This window comes from Myotis lucifugus, unplaced genomic scaffold (assembly GCF_000147115.1).
Source record: "Myotis lucifugus unplaced genomic scaffold, Myoluc2.0 scaffold_129, whole genome shotgun sequence".
NCBI lineage: Eukaryota > Metazoa > Chordata > Mammalia > Chiroptera > Vespertilionidae > Myotis > Myotis lucifugus.
In genome coordinates this window covers 1706734-1725899 of record NW_005871177.1, presented here as the reverse complement: position 1 = coordinate 1725899, position 19166 = coordinate 1706734, and the positions used below count along the sequence as shown (strand labels likewise).

The 19166-nt window shown below is 37.4% G+C and overlaps 1 protein-coding gene across 1 annotated transcript in view; it reads right to left on the bottom strand.

Annotated features, from left to right (window-relative positions):
* BANK1 (B cell scaffold protein with ankyrin repeats 1) overlaps nucleotides 1-19166 on the bottom strand; it is a 298633-nt gene that overhangs the window by 25869 nt on the left and 253598 nt on the right. Inside the window, exons 10-11 of the mRNA XM_023758387.1 lie at nucleotides 16229-16531; nucleotides 2544-2609 (exon numbers count right to left, since the gene is read on the bottom strand). Of these exons, the coding sequence (XP_023614155.1) occupies nucleotides 2544-2609; nucleotides 16229-16531 (369 nt within the window). The remainder of the gene's footprint in view (nucleotides 1-2543; nucleotides 2610-16228; nucleotides 16532-19166) is intronic.

Genomic DNA, 19166 nt, shown 5'->3' with positions numbered 1-19166 from the left:
AATAGTGTAACTTCCTGGCAATCCCTTGGCAGTTGTGAACATAGGGCATCTGAAACACATACTTTCAGTGGGAAAATAGTTGGCTCTCATACATAGTCCCTTTTCCTTTCTCCTTTCAGCATATAGTGAAACAAAGAATTTCTTTAACCTTTTTTAAGAGAACTTCTATAGTCCCTTTAAAAAATTTTGACTCTGACAGCTATTTAATGAAAGGGCATTTTTTTTTGTTCTCTACTAAATAAAGAGATTATCATTGGTGAAGCATGTACTAATTTTCCTATTATACCATGGAATCCCAGGATAGTTGAAAAGTATTCATTAACTCAAGAATAGGCAGTTTTGATTGCCTTATATGTCCAATGGACTGGATGGTCATAAATATCTTAAAAGGTTTAGACAAAAATGGTTGGATACAATAAACCCTTTAGGTACTTATAAGTCTTTAATTTAAAAAACATTCCCAATTATTCTTAAGTGTCTTCTCTTTCTCAATTTACAGTAATCAGGGAGGTTTTTAACTTTTCATGAGGTTTATAATTCTCTAGTCCTTGCAAATAGAACAATATTCTTTTCTGTTCTGCTGAATTACTGATGTCCAGGGTTAAAGGAATCTAGGGAAACTGCTCTAAGTTGAATAATCAAGAACATAATCAAGAAGTTGGATTTGAATATCTAGAAAGAAAAATATATCTAGAAAGAAAAGTTTGATTGAAAATTTCAATATTCTAGCCCTCAAAGAATTTTAAAAATCTGGTCTCTGACATTTTGAAGCAAATTAGGTAATAAGATATGAACAGATATTAATCCAAAAATTTTTATAATTAGATCCTTGTGTCCTTTTATTATTCTCTCCTCCTCTTTTTTTCTGGGCACAGAGGGACTATTTTTCTATACACATGGTAGAATAATAATCGGTCTCATCTAGGCTTCATGGACACTTGCAGTCTTTCCATAAATTGTTCTCTGTGAAACAACCAGAAGAATAATTGATAAGATCAAACCTTCCAAGGATCTCCCATACATTTGTTACTTGTCACCTTCTTTCAGCTCCTGTAGCCTTTTTCACATTTCCCCCTTAATTCTAATAGAACTTAAACTGAAATATGGTAATTGAATAATTTATAAAAAGTGCTTCAAGAAAATATTTTCTTAAAGAGCTCAAAGCATCCCCTCTCTTTACTCTTTCCAAAGCTCTGTGAGGTATGTGGAGGTGTCCACAGAGGAAGGGTCTTTTTAAATTTGTTTAATTCTTCAGTGACTGTTTGATGCTAATTGCACAATGATCTCCTATGAAGTTCTGCATTAATTTCTTAAGAGAGCCAAAGGCTTGGTGGTAGAATAAATATGGAATCCTAGAAGTGGAAAATTGTCAAATCGAATTTTTGCATGTAAATCTATAAGCAGCATAGCCAAGTGATTCATGGGAGACTAGAAGTTCAGCTTTGTCATGTGTCGCCTTCAAACACCATCTACTTAATTGGAAGAATGATCAAAGTAGAAGCTTTTTGCTGTGGGAAAGACTACTTGAAGTCATGGATGAATAGTAATCCTTTTAGGGACACAGCTTTGTTTGGAAGACATTCCAATGAGCAGGTCCATTGAGGTTCTGTATATAATACTCAGTAGGTTTTTTAAGTTGGCACAGTCAGTACCCAGCCATCTTCACAATGGCACAAAAGGTGACTGACTATGTGAGTGTTTAGTAGCTGTTGTGAAATTTCCTGGTTTTATTTTAATGCCTCTCTCAATAATTTAGTGGTAACAATTTCAAGGTAATATTATGTTGGACTGAAGTTTTTTCAAAGGTAGATTGAGGTTAAAAGCATCTGAGCATGCTCATTGACTATCAAGCCAGCCAGTGTTAGCTCCACCTCTGCCACCTGTTACATTTTTCATTTTTGACCTTTAACTAAGGCCTTATTATCAGAAAAAAATCATAATAAATAACTAGATTCTCTCTTTTTACTAGGAACCAACTGTATGAAGGAAAACTGGGGGGCAGCTGCCTCTTTAATGAGCAAGAGGAAAACAGTCTTCTTGTATGATATGTCTCTACAGCTACAGTTTTTAGCTCTCCTCTGCATGACAAGTAATCGCTCAAAAAATGTTTGGATCAAGTGTAGAAGGCAAGAATAGTGAGAAAAGGGTGCAAACTTTGATTGAAGTTTAATATAGAGCACAAAAAACCCCACGCTGGTCCCATTTTGGGGGCAATCAATATTCTGGCCCTCCCTTCAAGTAATCTCAGCAGCTTCTCTCTGAAGGTCTATGAAAGCACAGTCTCTGATGTGTGTTGGAGAATTTGTCTTACTGACCTTCCTAGAACCCTGCTCAACATCATCATCATCACCACAAATATCCTGGCCTTTGTCAATTAAAATATGGTTTTGTATTATTATGGCAACATTTTATGTGGGTTAGACAAAAGAGTAAAATTAGTCAAGCACACTTATTTACTTCTATCCCAAGAGACTTTACTTAGAATTCATAAGGCTTCTTTAACTCTTCCTTAGAGATAAATAAACTGAATTGTGTGTCAGTACCTTGTTTCCTGGGACCATGGAACTTGTCACCATCAGATTGTCTTCTGGCTGCCTTTTGTTGAAACACTAAAAAATATAGCACATGTTATTTATTGAACATAATTATCAATAAGAACAAACTCTGGAAAGCTCCAAGAATCTAGAATGCAACACATCATTTTTCTTAGTAACAATTCTTGAATTGTATTATTTTTGAGTAGGAGGATTATGAAGTTTACAATTTTCTCATTTGTGCAGCTTATCAGTCATTTCAAAAGGCATTTTCTGTGGGCTGAGTAGTATAATGCCGATGCACTGCCTCATTAAGCCATTTAAATCAAGATATGATTTCATTTTGATATCAGGTAAAGATAAAAGCTGCATTCTGTTAAAAGTGATAAATGTTAAAATCATATGAAAAATTCCATTTGCACAGAAATTACTCATGCTTGACTTCTTGGTGATAAGCAAGGATAATGACTGTTTCTTCCAAAACAGATGAAAAGCCTGCTGTATTTCACAGATGTAATAATAAAAAAACGCAATTTACTCCTGTATCACCTAGCTGGACCTCAGAACTATTAAAGCAGCTTATTTGAATTATTTCATTACCTGAAAAGTGCTTTGTTCTCATTTATTATTTCTCACAGGAAATTCTATGAGACAAGTCAGCATTACTCATCCCGTTTTGCAGATAAAAGATAAAACTGATTGTTTAATATTTATTGAGCACCCACAAGTTCCGTATAGCTTCTGGCATCTGTTAATGAAAAAAATGTCTACCTCTTACAACTTGACTTGAGAAACAGAACATTGCAGAGTTCCATTCTATTTTTATTTTTATGGGTAGTTTGAATTACATGGTTTGGGAACAGAAAGAGGCCTTGGAGACCTAGTTCAGTCTCATGTGTTTATAAGTGAAAGAGGTGGGAGTAACTAAATTGTAAAGGGGCTAAGTAATTTTGCAATGATAGTAGAGATATGACTTAGACCCTCAAGCATTGAAGTTTAATCTATTGCTTGGTTCTTTACAACACTACTGCCTCTTCACTTCCATAACTATTTGGTTCAGCCCAAGTGCCCATCAGTAGATGAGTGGATAAAAAGCTGTGCTACATTGACACAATGGAATACTATGCAGTTGTAAAAAAAAAAGAAAGATCTCTTACACTTTGAGACAGCATGGAGGGACTTGGAGAGTATTATGCTAAGTGAAATAAGCCAGTCAGAGAAAGACAAGTATCACATGATCTTACTTATATGTGGAATCTAATAAACAAAATAAACTGATGAATAAAATAGATCCAGAGACATGGAAGCATGTAACAGACTGACAAATCTCAGAGGGAAGGGGTGGGGCAGGAAGAGAACTTATATGCTTATATACATAACCCACTGACACAGACAATAGTGTGGTGAAGGCCTGAGGTGGGGGTAGGGGTGGGGTCAATGGGGAAAAATAAGGGACATCTGTAATACTTTCAACAATAAAGATAAACTTAAAAAATAAAGATAAGAAGGAGCTAAAGGGAGGGGATTGAAAAGAACCTTAGAGTATTTTCAATACGCTTGTGTCTCTTGCTCTTAGCTCACCAGGATTTCCTAGAAGAATGAGGCTGAGGATGTGGGAGGAAGAGCTGTTCAGTTGAATGGTGCTTGACCACTATGATTAGGAGACCATGCATCCCAGAAGTTACCTTGGATCTCTGTCTTTGGTTTTAATATTCTTTAAACCCATCTAATACCAAGGTCATATCAGGATTACTCCAGGTGACACTATTTTAATTTTTTAAAAGTTCCCTAAATCGTTCAAATCAATAATTATTTATTAAGCATACTAGAGGCCCGATGCATGAAATTCGTGCAAGGGGCTTGGCCCTCGCAGCCCTGTGGCTTGCCTTGGCCCTCGCAGCTCCGACTTCGTCTGGAAGGTTGTTCGGCTGTCCAGTCTAATTAGCATATATATATATTTTAATATATTTTATTGATTTTTTACAGAGAGGAAGGGAGAGGGACAGAGAGTTAGAAACATTGATCAGCTGCCTCCTGCACACCCCCCTACTGGGAATGTGCCCACAACCAAGGTACATATCCTTGACCGGAATCGAACCTGGGACCCCTCAGTCTGCAGGCCGACGCTCTATCCACTGAGCCAAACTGGTCAGGGCTATTAGGTAAGATTTGACACTTGTTGTCAAGAGAGAGAATACTCTTCTATCCTCTTATAAATAGGAGAAGCAAAGATTTTCAGTGTGATGTATTTAAAGAAAATTATGTGCATGAAATGTTTCTGGTTGAAAATCAATTTTCTGCTTCAAGTTAGTATTTGGAAAGCATGCTAAATATAACTTACTGGCAAGTCCTGGGGTTTTGGGCTTACATTTTTTCTAAAATAAAATATACTGATAGATATATGGCCTGTGACTACGTTTTAGGATATTAAAAGAATTTTTACAAGTGTTGCTTCATTTTTTCATTGGCCAGTTCTAAAAGTTTTGAAAAAATAAAACACTTTTGAAATTTTAATAACATGCAGACAATCTGTACTTTACCCCCAATATTGTTAAGATAATAACTAAGACTGTTTAGTAAAAAATTCTGTAGTGTGTCATCATCAATCTGGGAAATAACCAGAATCCAAAGACAAATTCAGAAAATATGTCCTTCAAATAAAAAGTACATTAATTGGTAAGTTTTAGGAATTCTGCTGAATTTTGAAGCTACTGAGAACTTTGAAATATAATTATTTTTCCAGGGTTTTGACATTAATTTGTTAAAAAATCACTTTATGTTTTACATAAAATATATTTTATTGAAACATGTTTTGTTGACAAGTGCCCAGTTTCCATGAAATACAATAAATGTTAAATGAACACTTTCAGTTTATAGATTAAGAACTTACAAGTATTATACTTATTTATTGTTGAGATTTTATCAGGGTTTATTGTTGAAACATAGGGATGAGTTGGAGAATTGCAGAGGGAAAGTAGGATGTTTTGAGTAGTACTGATAACAGAACTTTTTAAAGATAAGAAGTGCAGGAAGTCCCACCCCACAGTACAAAGATCCTCTCTACCTGTAAACCTCCCCTGAATCCCTCCAGCTGCACTTATTACAACTGTTGCTTTCTTCCCCCTCTATAGACAAGCTCATTTCCTTACAAAAACCAAATTAGTAATTAGCATATTGCCAAACACACTAATTTCTCATTGCTGTGAAACCAGGAGGTGTTTTTGAAGATGAGGTAATCTTGGAAAAGACCTACATTAACTTGTTTCCTGAAGAAAGAGCAAGCCCATCAAAATGATCACTGATGCAAACATGCAAATCAAAAACATGAACTTTATTAGCCTTAGGAAAGGAATAGATAGGTGTAATGTTCCAGAATTTGTAAATCTTTCTTTTATAGTAAATATAAGCTGAAACATTTTAAATTGCTTCCACCAGTGAGACCTTTGTTCTAAAAAGCTTTATACACTTTATATTTACCATGTTCATCCATACCACCGTTATAAGAGATAAAAATACAATCCATGATATGGTGGGAACTGAGCATTCGGTTATGGGTCATTCAGAGTTATACATAAAAGTACATATTTTTGTACTACAAGATTTGTGGTGAGCAAGATGGGAGTCTGTTTAAAGAAAATCTGTATACCAGAATGTTAATGTGCTTGGCGTAGTGGAAGGAGTGTAGTTTTGTCTTAATATTAACAACATGTGTGACATGGGAAAATGGCTTTATTATTTATCTTGCCAATAAAGTTAGGGTTTAGATGAGATGATCTTTAAGGCCTCAGTCAGATCCTATCAATTCTTTTTTCCAAGTCATTGCAGGCCAAATGGTGCCTGAATAAGTTCTTAAGTGAGTATAAATTTAAATAGAATACCACATTTTGAGGAAGAGATTATTTTGGCTGGGGGCTTAACCCAATAGAAAAACTAGAAAGTTAGATCACAGACCAATGTTAATTTTTTATAATATATGGAGATGATCCTGTCCCTATGTGTTTGAATTCTTGGAAGATACTGCTTTTGACCACATTTGATTGCATTAATGTTCAAATATGCTATCAAGCCAATTATCACATATGTCAACTTAGATGACTCTGCACCAGTGAAATCTTATTTTTCTCTTCCTACGTAAAATTAAAATTTGAGAAGAAAGAAAAATTAATGCATTATTAGTAGTTGTCAGTGCTTTCAAACATTAAAAGAAAGTCCAAGAGAAATTTAAACAATTCTTGAGATTCAAAATAATCTTAAACAATTTAAATGTCCCAAATACCACCCCCATTTATTTCAAATATTGGCAGAATGACTTCTGTAAGTTTTTTTTTCTAAAATGGAAATGACATTGAATGGAAAAAATTAGCATAGTATAAAATATTCAAAATGTTAAGCAGAGCAGAATTATCAGAAAAGCAGAGGAGGGAGAGAAGGTGAAATATAATGAATTCACTTGCACTATTTGTCTTTCCAGGTTGCTTCTGAAAGAACAGTCTTCATATCAACTCATTTGCAGCCTATTTAAAACAAAAGGACTCTTCCAGAACTGCTCTTTTTAGAAAATCTGACAAAGCTTATTTGGCACTAGAGGCCCAGTGCACGGGTCTGTTGGCCTGGCCTGTGGGGATCGGGCCAAAACCAGCAGTCTGACATCCCCTGAGGGGTCCCGGAGTGCGAGAGGGCACTCTACAAAGTTGCTGTTGCTCGGCAGCTCCTGCATTGAGCGTCTGCCCCCTTGTGGTCAGTGTGCGTCATAGCTATCAGATGGTCGGCTGGTCCTAATGGTTGCTTAGGCTTTTATAGACTAGAGGCCCCGTGCATGAAAACTCATGCACTGGATGGGGGGGGGGGGTCCCTCAGCCCAGCCTGCCCCCTCTCACAGTCCGGGAGCCCTCAGGGGCGGGAGGCAACCTGGCCATCAGGGGAAGGTGACACTCCCATCACATCTCTGCTGCTGCCACTGCCGGCAGCGGAAGCCTTGGTCGGCCCTGGTTACCTGAGCCTTGAGCAGCCCTGGGCGGCTGGGCAGCCGCCATCCAAGGCTTGCCTGCATCTCAGGCTGGCCCTGGGAGGCTGAGGGGACCAGGGGACTCCCCAGCCTTGCTAAGCACCTACCACCGCTGCAGGGCTGAGGGGACTGGGTGCTGCCATCTTGTGACTGTGGGCATCACCATCTTTGAGGGTGGGGCAGTCAATTAGCATATTCCCTCCTTATTGGCTGTGGGTGTTGCTGTCTTTGAGGGCGGGGCAGTCAATTAGCATATTCCCTTCTCATTGGCTGTGGGCATCGCCATCTTTGCGATGGCATGAGGGTCAATTAGCATATTCCCTCTTTATTAGATAGGATTATTTTTAAATAGCTAAGGTAATGGAAAGTCTGTGCAATAGCTAAATGCATTTTTAAATATATGAATTATGAATGATAAAACCCTTGATGTTCCATCTCATTAGAAGTCTGAAATGAAATGTTTAGAACTAAATGCCTATCGCTGATTCTTGAAACTAGAGATTTGATGTAAAATAAAACATGCAGATCTGTATTGTATTCTGGGTTCTCAGGGAATGCTACTGTACAGGTAGCAGCAGTGTGTTTATTATTCACTCAATAAACTTCCATTAGGTTGCTAACTCTGTAGTTAAGTGCTATGCTAAGTCCTGAGGATACAAAGGTAAGTAAGACTCAGTCACAATTTCCATGCTGTCCTCCATTTGGATGTATTCATTTAAGCAAAGGCCAAATGTGTCATTAGTGCCTACTGCAGAGAAGGACAGAGATTAAAATATTCAGAAAGGACAAGGGTCAAAATGCAGCCCTTGTAGCCTTACTCTTCCTACCTTGTTCCTCCTGAAAAAGCTAATTACAAAAAGGAAGAAAGGAAGAAAACAATATAAACAACCCCTTTGGCCAGCAAAGACAGGGAAGAAAATGTTCTAATCCTGTAAGTGGTCATACTTACTAATCAAACTGAAACTCAGAATAGAGGTATAGTCTCTTCTCAAATTGACTAAGATAAATTGTGCACTCCAGGCAGCTTAAAAACCACCATTTCATTGTTATTAATTACAATATTATTAATTTGGACAAATAGTTACATGTTATTAATTTGGACAAATTTATCAAACACAGGTTACCACATTTGAATAGGTACACTATGGGTGACATAGCCACAGATTGTCATTTCAGCCGCTTTTTTTTTTTTTGGAGGATTTGCAAATAGCCACCAACACATATGAACTCACCCACATGATTATAGTTTACTGTTGAGATTGGTAGAAATGGAAAGTTGGAAAGCCATTTTCTTTCTGTGCCATTCTAATTCAATGGCAATACAAATGGATGCTTTTGTTTCCTAAGGAGAAAACATTACTTTTTTTTCAGTTCATAATGGAAACTTTGTCTGATAAGAGTGTTTCCATAAAAATCCTTTCCCAAACCAGGAAATCTCACTATAAAGTATTCTTTCTACTTCTAAGGACCTTATTTTTTACAAGAGTAGAGTACCAACTGTTTTTGTTGCATATTTACTCCTTAGAGTGCAAATAAGAATCTTTCCACTCTAGAACGTTTCCACTACACCACTGGGCAGGCAGGTCTTAGTCCTCTTGTTACGAGGCAGGCCACCTGTATTGTTTGCATAGCACTGGACTGAGGGTTCATCTCCTCCCATATGATTTCATTCTGACACATTGCTTGAGTTTACTTTTTGACCATTTGTAGTCAATAAGAAAATGATGTAAGTGTATATATTACTCTAGTGACATCCTTAGTAATTTTCCCTATTGTTTCAAAGAGAAGTGGTTTGCGTTGCTAGAAAGTCACTGTAATGCTCTAGAACAGCGGTTCTCAAACTGTGGTTCGCGACCCCTTTGGGGGTTGAACGACCCTTTCACAGGGGTTGCCTAAGACCATCGGGAAGCGCATATATAATTACATATTGTTTTTGTGATTAATCACTATGCTTTAATTATGTTCAATTTGTAACAATGAAAAAATACATCCTGCATATCAGATATTTACATTACGATTCATAACAGTAGCAAAATTATAGTTATGAAGTAGCAACGAAAATAATTTTATGGTTGGGGGTCACCACAACATGAGGAACTGTATTAAAGGGTCGTGGCATTAGGAAGGTTGAGAACCACTGCTCTAGAAACTGTGATGAGTTCACCTTTTGGTTCATACTTAGAAATCACCAAAAGTAATTTCTCTCAGTGCTTTTTTGTTTGTGTGTTTTGTTTTTCTGTGTTAGGAAATATTGCTATCCTGAGAAGCAACCAGTAGAATCTGAATCTGGTCATGCTTACTTTGAACAAACATTAAATACTAGCTATGTTGATAAGATTCTAAGGGAGAAAATTCCTATGTATGCAGATTGAAAATAACTTATATACAGAACAAGGCTGTGCCTACTTGTTCTATGTAATATTTAATATTGGTAGTTAATAATTTGGAAAAGTCATGCAGGATGATGTCTTGGGATAAGAAACCCAATGGAAGAAGCAAAAGGCATAGTACCTGGGGAGATTGGCGGGTCCTGTCTCACCTCTGTACTACGGCACACCTTTCAGCATAGAGGCTACCATTTCGGCATCCTACTCCGTGCCCTCTACTATACATATGTAGTTGTAATTCTCATGAAAACTCTCCGAAGTAGGTACTGGTATTTCTTTTTTTTTAATATTAAGCAAATAAAACGAGATCATGTAACTTCAACATAATTATAAAACTTTTAAGTGGCTAAGTCATAATTCAAATTCAGTTTCATCAGGCTTCACAGTCTTCATAAATTGCACTCTACCAGCTGCCAGGTCCTCAGAGGTGCTTCCCAGGGGGACAGCCCCACAGAGCACCTTATTTTTCTCTAAGGGAACATATTTAAATTAGAATAAAAGAGGCACATGCATGAAAAGTGCTGGTGAAAACTATTGTGAATTCAGGAAATGTAAAGTGAGAATAAAGAAAATTTGTGTCGATAGCTAGCTGTTTGTCACATCTATGATTTCATCTTCAGATGACCGTTCTCTCAAGTATTAAACTGTTTACTTTGTCTTAACAATGGGAACAACCCAAGTCATGGTTTCTCAACCTCGGCACCAGTGACATCTTGGACTGGATAATTCTTTGCAGTGGAGCCTGTCATGTGCATTGGAGGATGGTTAGCGGCATCTCTGGTCTCCATCCACTAAATACCGATAGTACTGTCCCATCGGGACAACCGGGAATGTCTTTAAACATTGCCAAATGTGTTCTGGGAGGCAAATCACCACCAGTTAAAAACTACTACTCGGACTATTAAGCTTCTTACTAAAGACATCTTTAACAGAGACTAGAAATGCCATGTTTAGGAGAAAAATATCAGAGTTCAGTCTGCTGCTGAATGAAAATCTAAGCACTTGATAATATTTGCATTTGTTTTCATAGGAAATACAAATCCTTTAATGTCAATTCATACCACAGTTGCATACTGCCTTTCCCCACCCTTCACTAATATAAAGACATTGAATTTCTGGAAGGTGAGGCTAGAGAAGTTCATCATTATTATGCCAACACTCTAACAGATGCTCTGCAAAGCTCTTCTTAGGTTTTATTCAATGTCTCTGTGATGTGGCACCGTGAGGAGGAGAGAGTACATTAACACATCTGGGTTACACAAGCAGGCTTGATACCCTCTAACAAACAGTGTGCACATAGGTCTGAATATCTGCTCCTTTGAAGAGCTGCACCAGCCCCCTTTCAGGGAAAGGAGAGAAGCAGAGAGAAAATCACAGGGGAAGACAAGGACAATGGGCTTACCAGTATAATGATAAAGGTTTCTCTGCCCAAGAGCACCTGTAATGTTCATACTAAATCCTGAAGCTGAATGGTTTGGACCAGGTCACCCAGCCAGAGCAGGACCAAAGGTACCTGACTTACAGCCTAGTTTTATCCACTTGACCATATTTCTTCACTAGTGAGGACAAAGACCATTCCCCTCTGCATTTACAATGATATGCATGATTTTTCCTAAGAGATTCTGCAAGTTTTTTTTTCCTGTTTGCATTTCAACTGCATTGTATGTGATCCATTTCAAGTGTAAGTGAATTGCAAGTGGAAAATTCCCAAGAGAAACTGAGTTGTACTTGACATTTTGGGGTCCTTGTAGCTGAGTGGCTCTCAAAAAGGTCGTACACAGTTTTGTTGCACTGCAAAATGCCAAGGGCAACTCAGTAACAATTGAAAATTGAAAGGGAAATTATATTCTACTCCAAATCAGAAACATGGACTCTGATGAAGGATCTTGGTTCGATTAATTATGTGAGAAAAAATGGGAAATTGTCCTTTGATGTTAAAATATTTCCCCCAATAGGCAATCACCTCTTTGCATGATTTATGAATATAGTTTTACCACCAATTTATCTATACTATGCAAGTGCTCATTTTCTTTCCTTGATTTGTCTTAAATCAAGAATGCTGTCACCAAGAAGCACTGTAAAGCCATGTTAATTCCTCTATATTCTTGAAGCTTAATGAACCTGATCCTTTTCAATATTATATGGAGAAAAAGGTGGGCGAATACAATAACTGAAAGCAAGCAGACTTCAAAAACTTCACATTAAAAAATGAATTACTTTTTTGTGGTTGTTAACATAAAATTATGTATAGTATAACAGGGATAGAATTTTAAAATATAAGAAACATAGCTCTCAAGTAAAATAATCCATGCATTTGATTGTGCATTAATGTTACATTTTTGGAAGTAGTAGATGGTGGTGATGGTGGAACCAGCTTCTCTCTGATATGTTATGCTATATGAAAGCAGTTAGAATGCTTATCTATATGTAAATGTCCTAGAACTTTGTCCCACACTGTGTGGGTCCCCTCTCCACACAACTCAGGGAAACAGTTACTTACATTTCTATGTTTACTAGGAGCCCAGCGTGTGACATCGCACAGCGCCGCCCTGCCTTGACACCCAAACCTGTCCATGCAGAGCTCCAGTGTGCCTGGCCCAGCCCCCAAACCCTCTGGCCTTCTTTGGCCACTTCAAGCCCTGCCCTCAGTCCCTTGAGTCACCTGGGGCTGGTCCCGCCTTCTCCAGGCTCCAACCCGTCATGGCACCAGAGGAAAACATGGAAGCCTCCCGCCTGCTGTGCTGTGCTCCTTCCCCTGGCAGGTGGGCCACAGGGCGCTCTGAGTGCGAGCGGTGGGTGGCAAAGGACTAGTGAGGGGGTTGCTATGGGCTCTCACCCCCACCCTCCCCAGCATGGGATGGTCCCACCTCCTCTGGGCGCCTCCCCGCTTCCGCCCCGTCTCTGGAGCAACGCCCCAGCTAATATGCTAATGGCCTGGTCGTTCTGTGTTATGGTGTCCCGACCATTAGCATATTAGCTCTTTATTAGTATAGATTACAGGATATGATAAAGGATACAGAGGAACAATCAGATGAAGAGATACATAGGGTGAGGTCTGGGAGGGTCCCAAGTCCATGAGTTGCTGTCCCCATGGGTGTGTATGGATCTGTTTGCCAGCCTGGAAGCTCCCATAATCCCTTCCTTTTGGGATTTTATAGCGGCTTCTTCACCTAGACATGATTGACCATTAACTCCATTTTCAGCCCTTTTCCCTTCTCAAGAGAATGAAGGTTGGGCTGGAAATTCCAAGCTTCTCATCATGGCTTGGTTTTTCCAGTTACTAGCCCCTCATTCAGGAGCCCACACAGAGTTGCCTCATTAGAACAAAAGACACTCATATTACTCAGGAAATTACAAGGGTTTTAGGAGCTCTGTGTCAGGGGTAGGCATTCTATATAATAAAAGGGTAATATGCTAATTGACCAAATGATGGAATGACCAGCCGCTATGACGTGCACTGACCACCAGGGGGCAGATGCTCAAGGCAAGAGCTGCCCCCTCATGATCAGTGTGCTCCCACAGGGGGAGCGTTGCTCAGCCAGAAGCCAGGCTCATGGCTGGTGAGCGCAGTGACCCACCTCCATGGCAGCACTAAGGATGTCTGACTGTGGCTAAGCCATCAGTCAGACATCCCCCCCGAGGGCTCCTGGACTGCAAAAGGGTGCAGGCCACGCTGAGGGACGCCCTCCCCCGCCCCCAGTGCACAAATGTCGTGCACCTGGCCCCTGGTGTGTGTGGATGAGACTGAGTATATACATATATATATATATATATATATATATATATATATATATATTTTTTTTTTTTTTTAATTATCTCACAAAAGCCAACATGATTTTCCGGTATGACTCTGGTTTGTTTGCCTAGTCCCTTTGCCAGTATTTTCTTGAGTTTCTGAAAGAGTAAGTTGGGATTCTGCATCCTGCTTTCTTCTTTCCTTCCCTACTCCACACCCTTCTTCTTTGGCTACATTAACATACCCTGGATGTGCCTACATTCTGCTACCACTTCAGTGGCAATTCTATTTAATATATTTGTGTGAGCTAGAAAAAAGAGGGAAGATCTGGTGACTTTTACCCTGTGGAATGCAAAGAACTTCAAGAAAGAATTGGCTGATGAGGAAACTACCTTTTATATACTTAAATGTAAAAAAATATATTTTTTTAAATTATACATTATAACACTGGTTCCTCTCTGCATATAACACAAATGTTGTGAGAACAAATTAGATTGTGGGTTTGAATTAGAAAGAATTCCTATGAAGTTTTAAGGGTGTTTGGCTTACAAATACATGAGATAAATAACCTTTATACTTTCTTAAATTTCTAAGATTCTTTAAAGTTCCTTTGTGTGTGTGTGTGTGTGTGTGGCCAGAGTGGCTCAGTGGTTGAGCATCTACCTATGAATAAGAAGGTCACAGTTCAGTTTCTGGTCACATGCCTAGGTTGCGGCCTTAATCCCCAGTAGGCGAGTGCAGGAGGCAGCTAATCAATGATTCTCTCTCATCATTGATGTTTCTATCTCCCTCTCCCTCTCCCTTTCTCTCTGAAATCAATAAAAGTACATATTTTTAAAAAGAATGTAGCTAAGATAGCCAGATATTTGATCAAATATTAAGCATTCCAGACCACACAAGCAACAAATGAAGATAATAAAGACAACATGAGAATTGAAGAAAAATAAAAATTCCCCAAATTTAAAAATAAAAGCAAAATGAAATAAAAAAAACAACCAAATTTTTGAATTATACTGCACCCCTCCCCCCAATAAAAAAGAATGGTACACCAAAGAAGAAACAGAGGACAAGAAAGAGCTTATAGAAAATAAGACTATGGCAGCCAATTGAAGGATGAGAAGATAAAGTGCAAAGAGGAGAACCACACAACAGGAGAGTCTATACTTGTGGTCCAGAGAACTCCAGGCTCAGGACAGAGAAGATGATGTACCTCCTTAATGATTTCTAAAATATAACCAAATCATTGTATTAAGCTACATCTATGTTCTCGCTTTAAAAATATTCATTGCTAAATAGCAACCTTGTCAAAGAGCCAGTAATATTCTCAAGGTCACTATGACAATCTGAGAATTTCTCATTACAGCTTCTCCCCTGCCTTAATAATCTAGATAATTGTTCCAGCACATTTAATTTTAGCTGAAACATTTAAAAAATTTGTCATCGTTTCCTATTTTGTAATAGTTTCTTGAACATTATCAGCAGCAGGTAACTGTTAACTAAGTATATTATACACTGGTAAATAACATACACACTGTCTTAATTTTCTTATACAAGTTTCTCAATACATACAGCTTAAGTAATAGAATGGTTTCTTTTGAACCTATTAAGCACAGATAAGTAACTGTGTTTCTTTTGGGTGGATATATGGTGTGTGGAGATATATATATATATATATATATATATATATATATATATATATATATAATCTGACTTGGATTATTTCAATGTATAATGTATTGCCTCTCAGCTTTAGTTATCACCCAAACGTTTTTTTAGATTCCAAACATTTTGTTCAAAAATCTCTAATAAAGGGTCACACTGCACTCTGTATTATTTGCATATTTGTTGCCTAGAAACTCTCCTGAGATGGAGACATTGTTTTATTCCATATTCTCAGTTCTTAGGATGGCATCTTAGCCCAAAAAGGCACTCAACACATTCATTTGCATGCATTGCACTGAGGAATAAAAGTCCTCTCCTAGACATTATGGACTCATGGAATATACCAAACCAGAGTTCTAGTAAATGAGTGCAGTAAATACTCCTCCTGGGGTTTTGATACAACTGATTAATGAATGAGAAAGAAACACCGATATCTAAAATAAAGTAGAAATTCTATGATAGACGAAGTGAATCATATTCATTGGGGTGAAATGCAATTATCAGAGGAATTATGGTTACATATATGAGATCCTAGTATATCTTAAATGGAATTAGGAGCAAAAAGTAAAGTACCTACTTTATTTTCTTACGTTGCACATTATTCAGAGTTGAGCTTCCCTCTTTTAGAATTATGGAAATGTCAAAAAGAATTTCTTCACAGAGGCTATGGTTTCATGTTCTTCGGAAGGTTTGTCAAAATTACCCTTCTTAATGCAGAATTAGAAACCAGAGCCCTGCTCACTAATTCTTTTCTTTATTCATTGTTTCTAAATTTTAAAATAGGCCAGTGCAACTCACCCATGACATGGACATATACTTTTTCTCTTTGGGATTTTAGATCCCATCAAAAAAAGAGGACCATCCTACGCCCAAACAGACACAAACAAACAACAAAAGGCATTACCTTGAGCTATGTAAGGTGTGGTCTCTGCTTTCCGAGGGATATTTGTGGGTCGCGGTGTAGGAGCAGGAGGTCTGTTTATAATGAAAGACCGACCTCCAATTTTTTTCTTTGTACTTAAATTGGCCAGGATCATGTCATATTCACTGTCATCAATCTCAGCAAAAGTATATGGGTCTTCCTCCTCCTCCTGCTCCTTTTCATCTGTCTTTTCTTCCTCTCCTTCAGATTCACCTCTTGTTTCCCGTTTTGCACTGAGGTCGCACCAATTTTGACTTCTTTCCATTGGGCCTTCCGACATTTTCCCTGCTTATGAAATATGTAGATGGTGGTTACTCCTCAATTATATGCAATAGTTTTTGATGTTCATCTTTTACTTGCCTGAACTTCCCCCACAATAATTTATATGTTCTATCCTAAATCACAGAAAAAGAGAAAAATGAACCATGGAATTTATCGACATATCCTCCTGTAGTTAGTAATTGCTAACTGTGTTAAGAAAAAAGTTCCTTTAGGACATGGATTTTTTTCAAAAAGTAAATAAGAATATAAATGGTTTTTACATAGTTTATGAATGATTTAGTATCAGGAAATTGAGTTATAAAATTAAGCCTCAAAATCCAAATGCTTTGAAAACTTTTCAAGTATAATACTCTTAGATTTTTTTTTCACTTGAAGTAATATTACTTCTCATAGATTTTTGCACTGGGCATTCCGCCTAAAATTTAATTTCTCTGAAAACAACAAGGTGGGATATCTAAAAGCACTTTCATTTGGTTTATTATGGTAAGTCTCACTTTGATGATGACAAACTGTCCTTCAAACTCTTGAAGCCAACATGAACTTCATTCTTAGGTAAAGCAAAATGAAAGTAGGGCTTATGACCTAAAAGAGGACCTGGAAAATCAATGGCCTGAATATTAATTCTTATGAAAAGAATGAATAGTCTTTGATGGTTTTTATACTTAGTGAAATCTTTACATATTTTTATGAAAATGTACTATATATTTTAGTAGCAGTTACTTAGAAGATGAAGATATCATACTTTGATTAATGAATAAGTTGAAAATAATTTTGATGGCTCTCTGCCAGACCAATGAGAATTTTTAAAAAATGCCCTTTGACAAATGTTTTGCTTAAAGTATTAATGAAAACAATAAAATGGAAAAGATTTCAGTTACTGACAAAAAAATCATTACTTTTCTATGTGGTTTTGGGAAATTCAGGCATGTGAACTAAAGGACAATAATTCTTTCCCTTGGGTGAAACTCAGACCAAAAAAATTAAGTTAACTGACAGATGTTTTAGTGGAAAAAATTAGGAACTAAAGAGAAAGACGAGTTGTAGAGAAGAATAAGAGAAGATTATTATAGGAAGATTCACCAATTTTGGGGGGAATAGGCAGATGAGGAGAGACCAAGTTCATTTTCCAGTAGTGTTAGATTTGATTGTTTCAGAAGTATACAGGCCAAAACACTTGTCACTAACTTTTAAAAATAATGTATTTTTATTGTTGAAAGTATTACAGATGTCTCGCTTTCTCTCCCCATTGACCCTCTCCACCCTGCTCCCCCACCCCTAGGCCTTTACTGCACTACTGTCTGTGTCTATGGGTTATGCATATACACATATAAGTTCTTTGGTTATAACTAACTTTAAAATAACCATGACTTGCCTTTCCCCTAAGAATAATACAATATTGAGATTTTGACTTCATGACTCTGTTTCACTGACAGCATCACAGGTGAAGCCAGATTCAGTGTGTGGGAAACACTTTTACAGTCTTTTATTTTTAGTGGAATGTGTCAACTGTCTCACTTTTAAGAACTGATTTCCTGAACTGTTACCTTTGTTTCTCCACCCACTTCCCTTACCAAGTCTTTCTAAAGTTGGGCTTGCACCAGAAGTAATACATTTTACTTTTTATTTCCCAGTGCATCAGACCATACTTTTCATATTAGAGTGGGACCTGCACTTTCTCAATGCAGGTTGTACATTAGTAAAGATTACAATAATTCCAATTTTTGAAGTAAGTGGGGCAAGAGTGTATAATAAAAAGAATCCCTAAAATCCCAGGAAATCTGTTCTGAGAGGTATTTGACTTGTTCTAATTACAGACTCTATGCTGTTGGATCTGAGTCAGAGAGGGCTCCTAAGTTATAGCTGCCTTGCAAGCTTGTTGTAAAGATAGAAAGAGACACACATGCTCTTTATAAACTGAAAAGTGGTCTGTAGTGTTCTCTATTATTGTTTTCCACAGTGAATATGTCCATAAATCCATCATGGAGAATTTGATGCATAGGCATTGATGAAGAGGCCTCTCTTTTACGGTACCTGGAGGACATATGGAAGCTACTCTGAAAGGACAATTCCTGAAGTGTCACTAGCTAAAGTCAAAGATCACATACAAAGTTGCCAGCCAAAAAGTAAGGGGAAGCTTCCAGTCTTACTTTCCCAAACCTTAATCAAAGTATTTTAAGAAAAAGATGTTAGTATTTTATTTTCCATTTACTGCCAATATTAGCCTTATGAAAAGATGAGATTAAAAGTAGCAGTATATGACATGTAAAAACAGAGATTTTACATAAAAGGTGTGGGTTTTTGTTTTATTTTGCTTTTTACATTTGGTACTTTTCAGAAAATATATTAGCCAAAATTACACTTCTGGTCTTAGCTATTTTGTGAATACTCGGTTCAGAGTAGTTTTAATACTCCTAACCAACATAACATAGGCAGAAATTTCCATTGGGAAACACTACAATTTAACATTAGTTTCTTTGAGAAATTTAACCTGATAGAAGACAACTTTGCCTCTTAACAGTTAATTTTAATACTTATATGAAATTATTCACATCTGTTAAAATGATATAAATTTACCAGAATTTTGATGTCAGTGTACTACTGATCTATGTCCCTCCCCCCAACTCCCAAGATTGATACA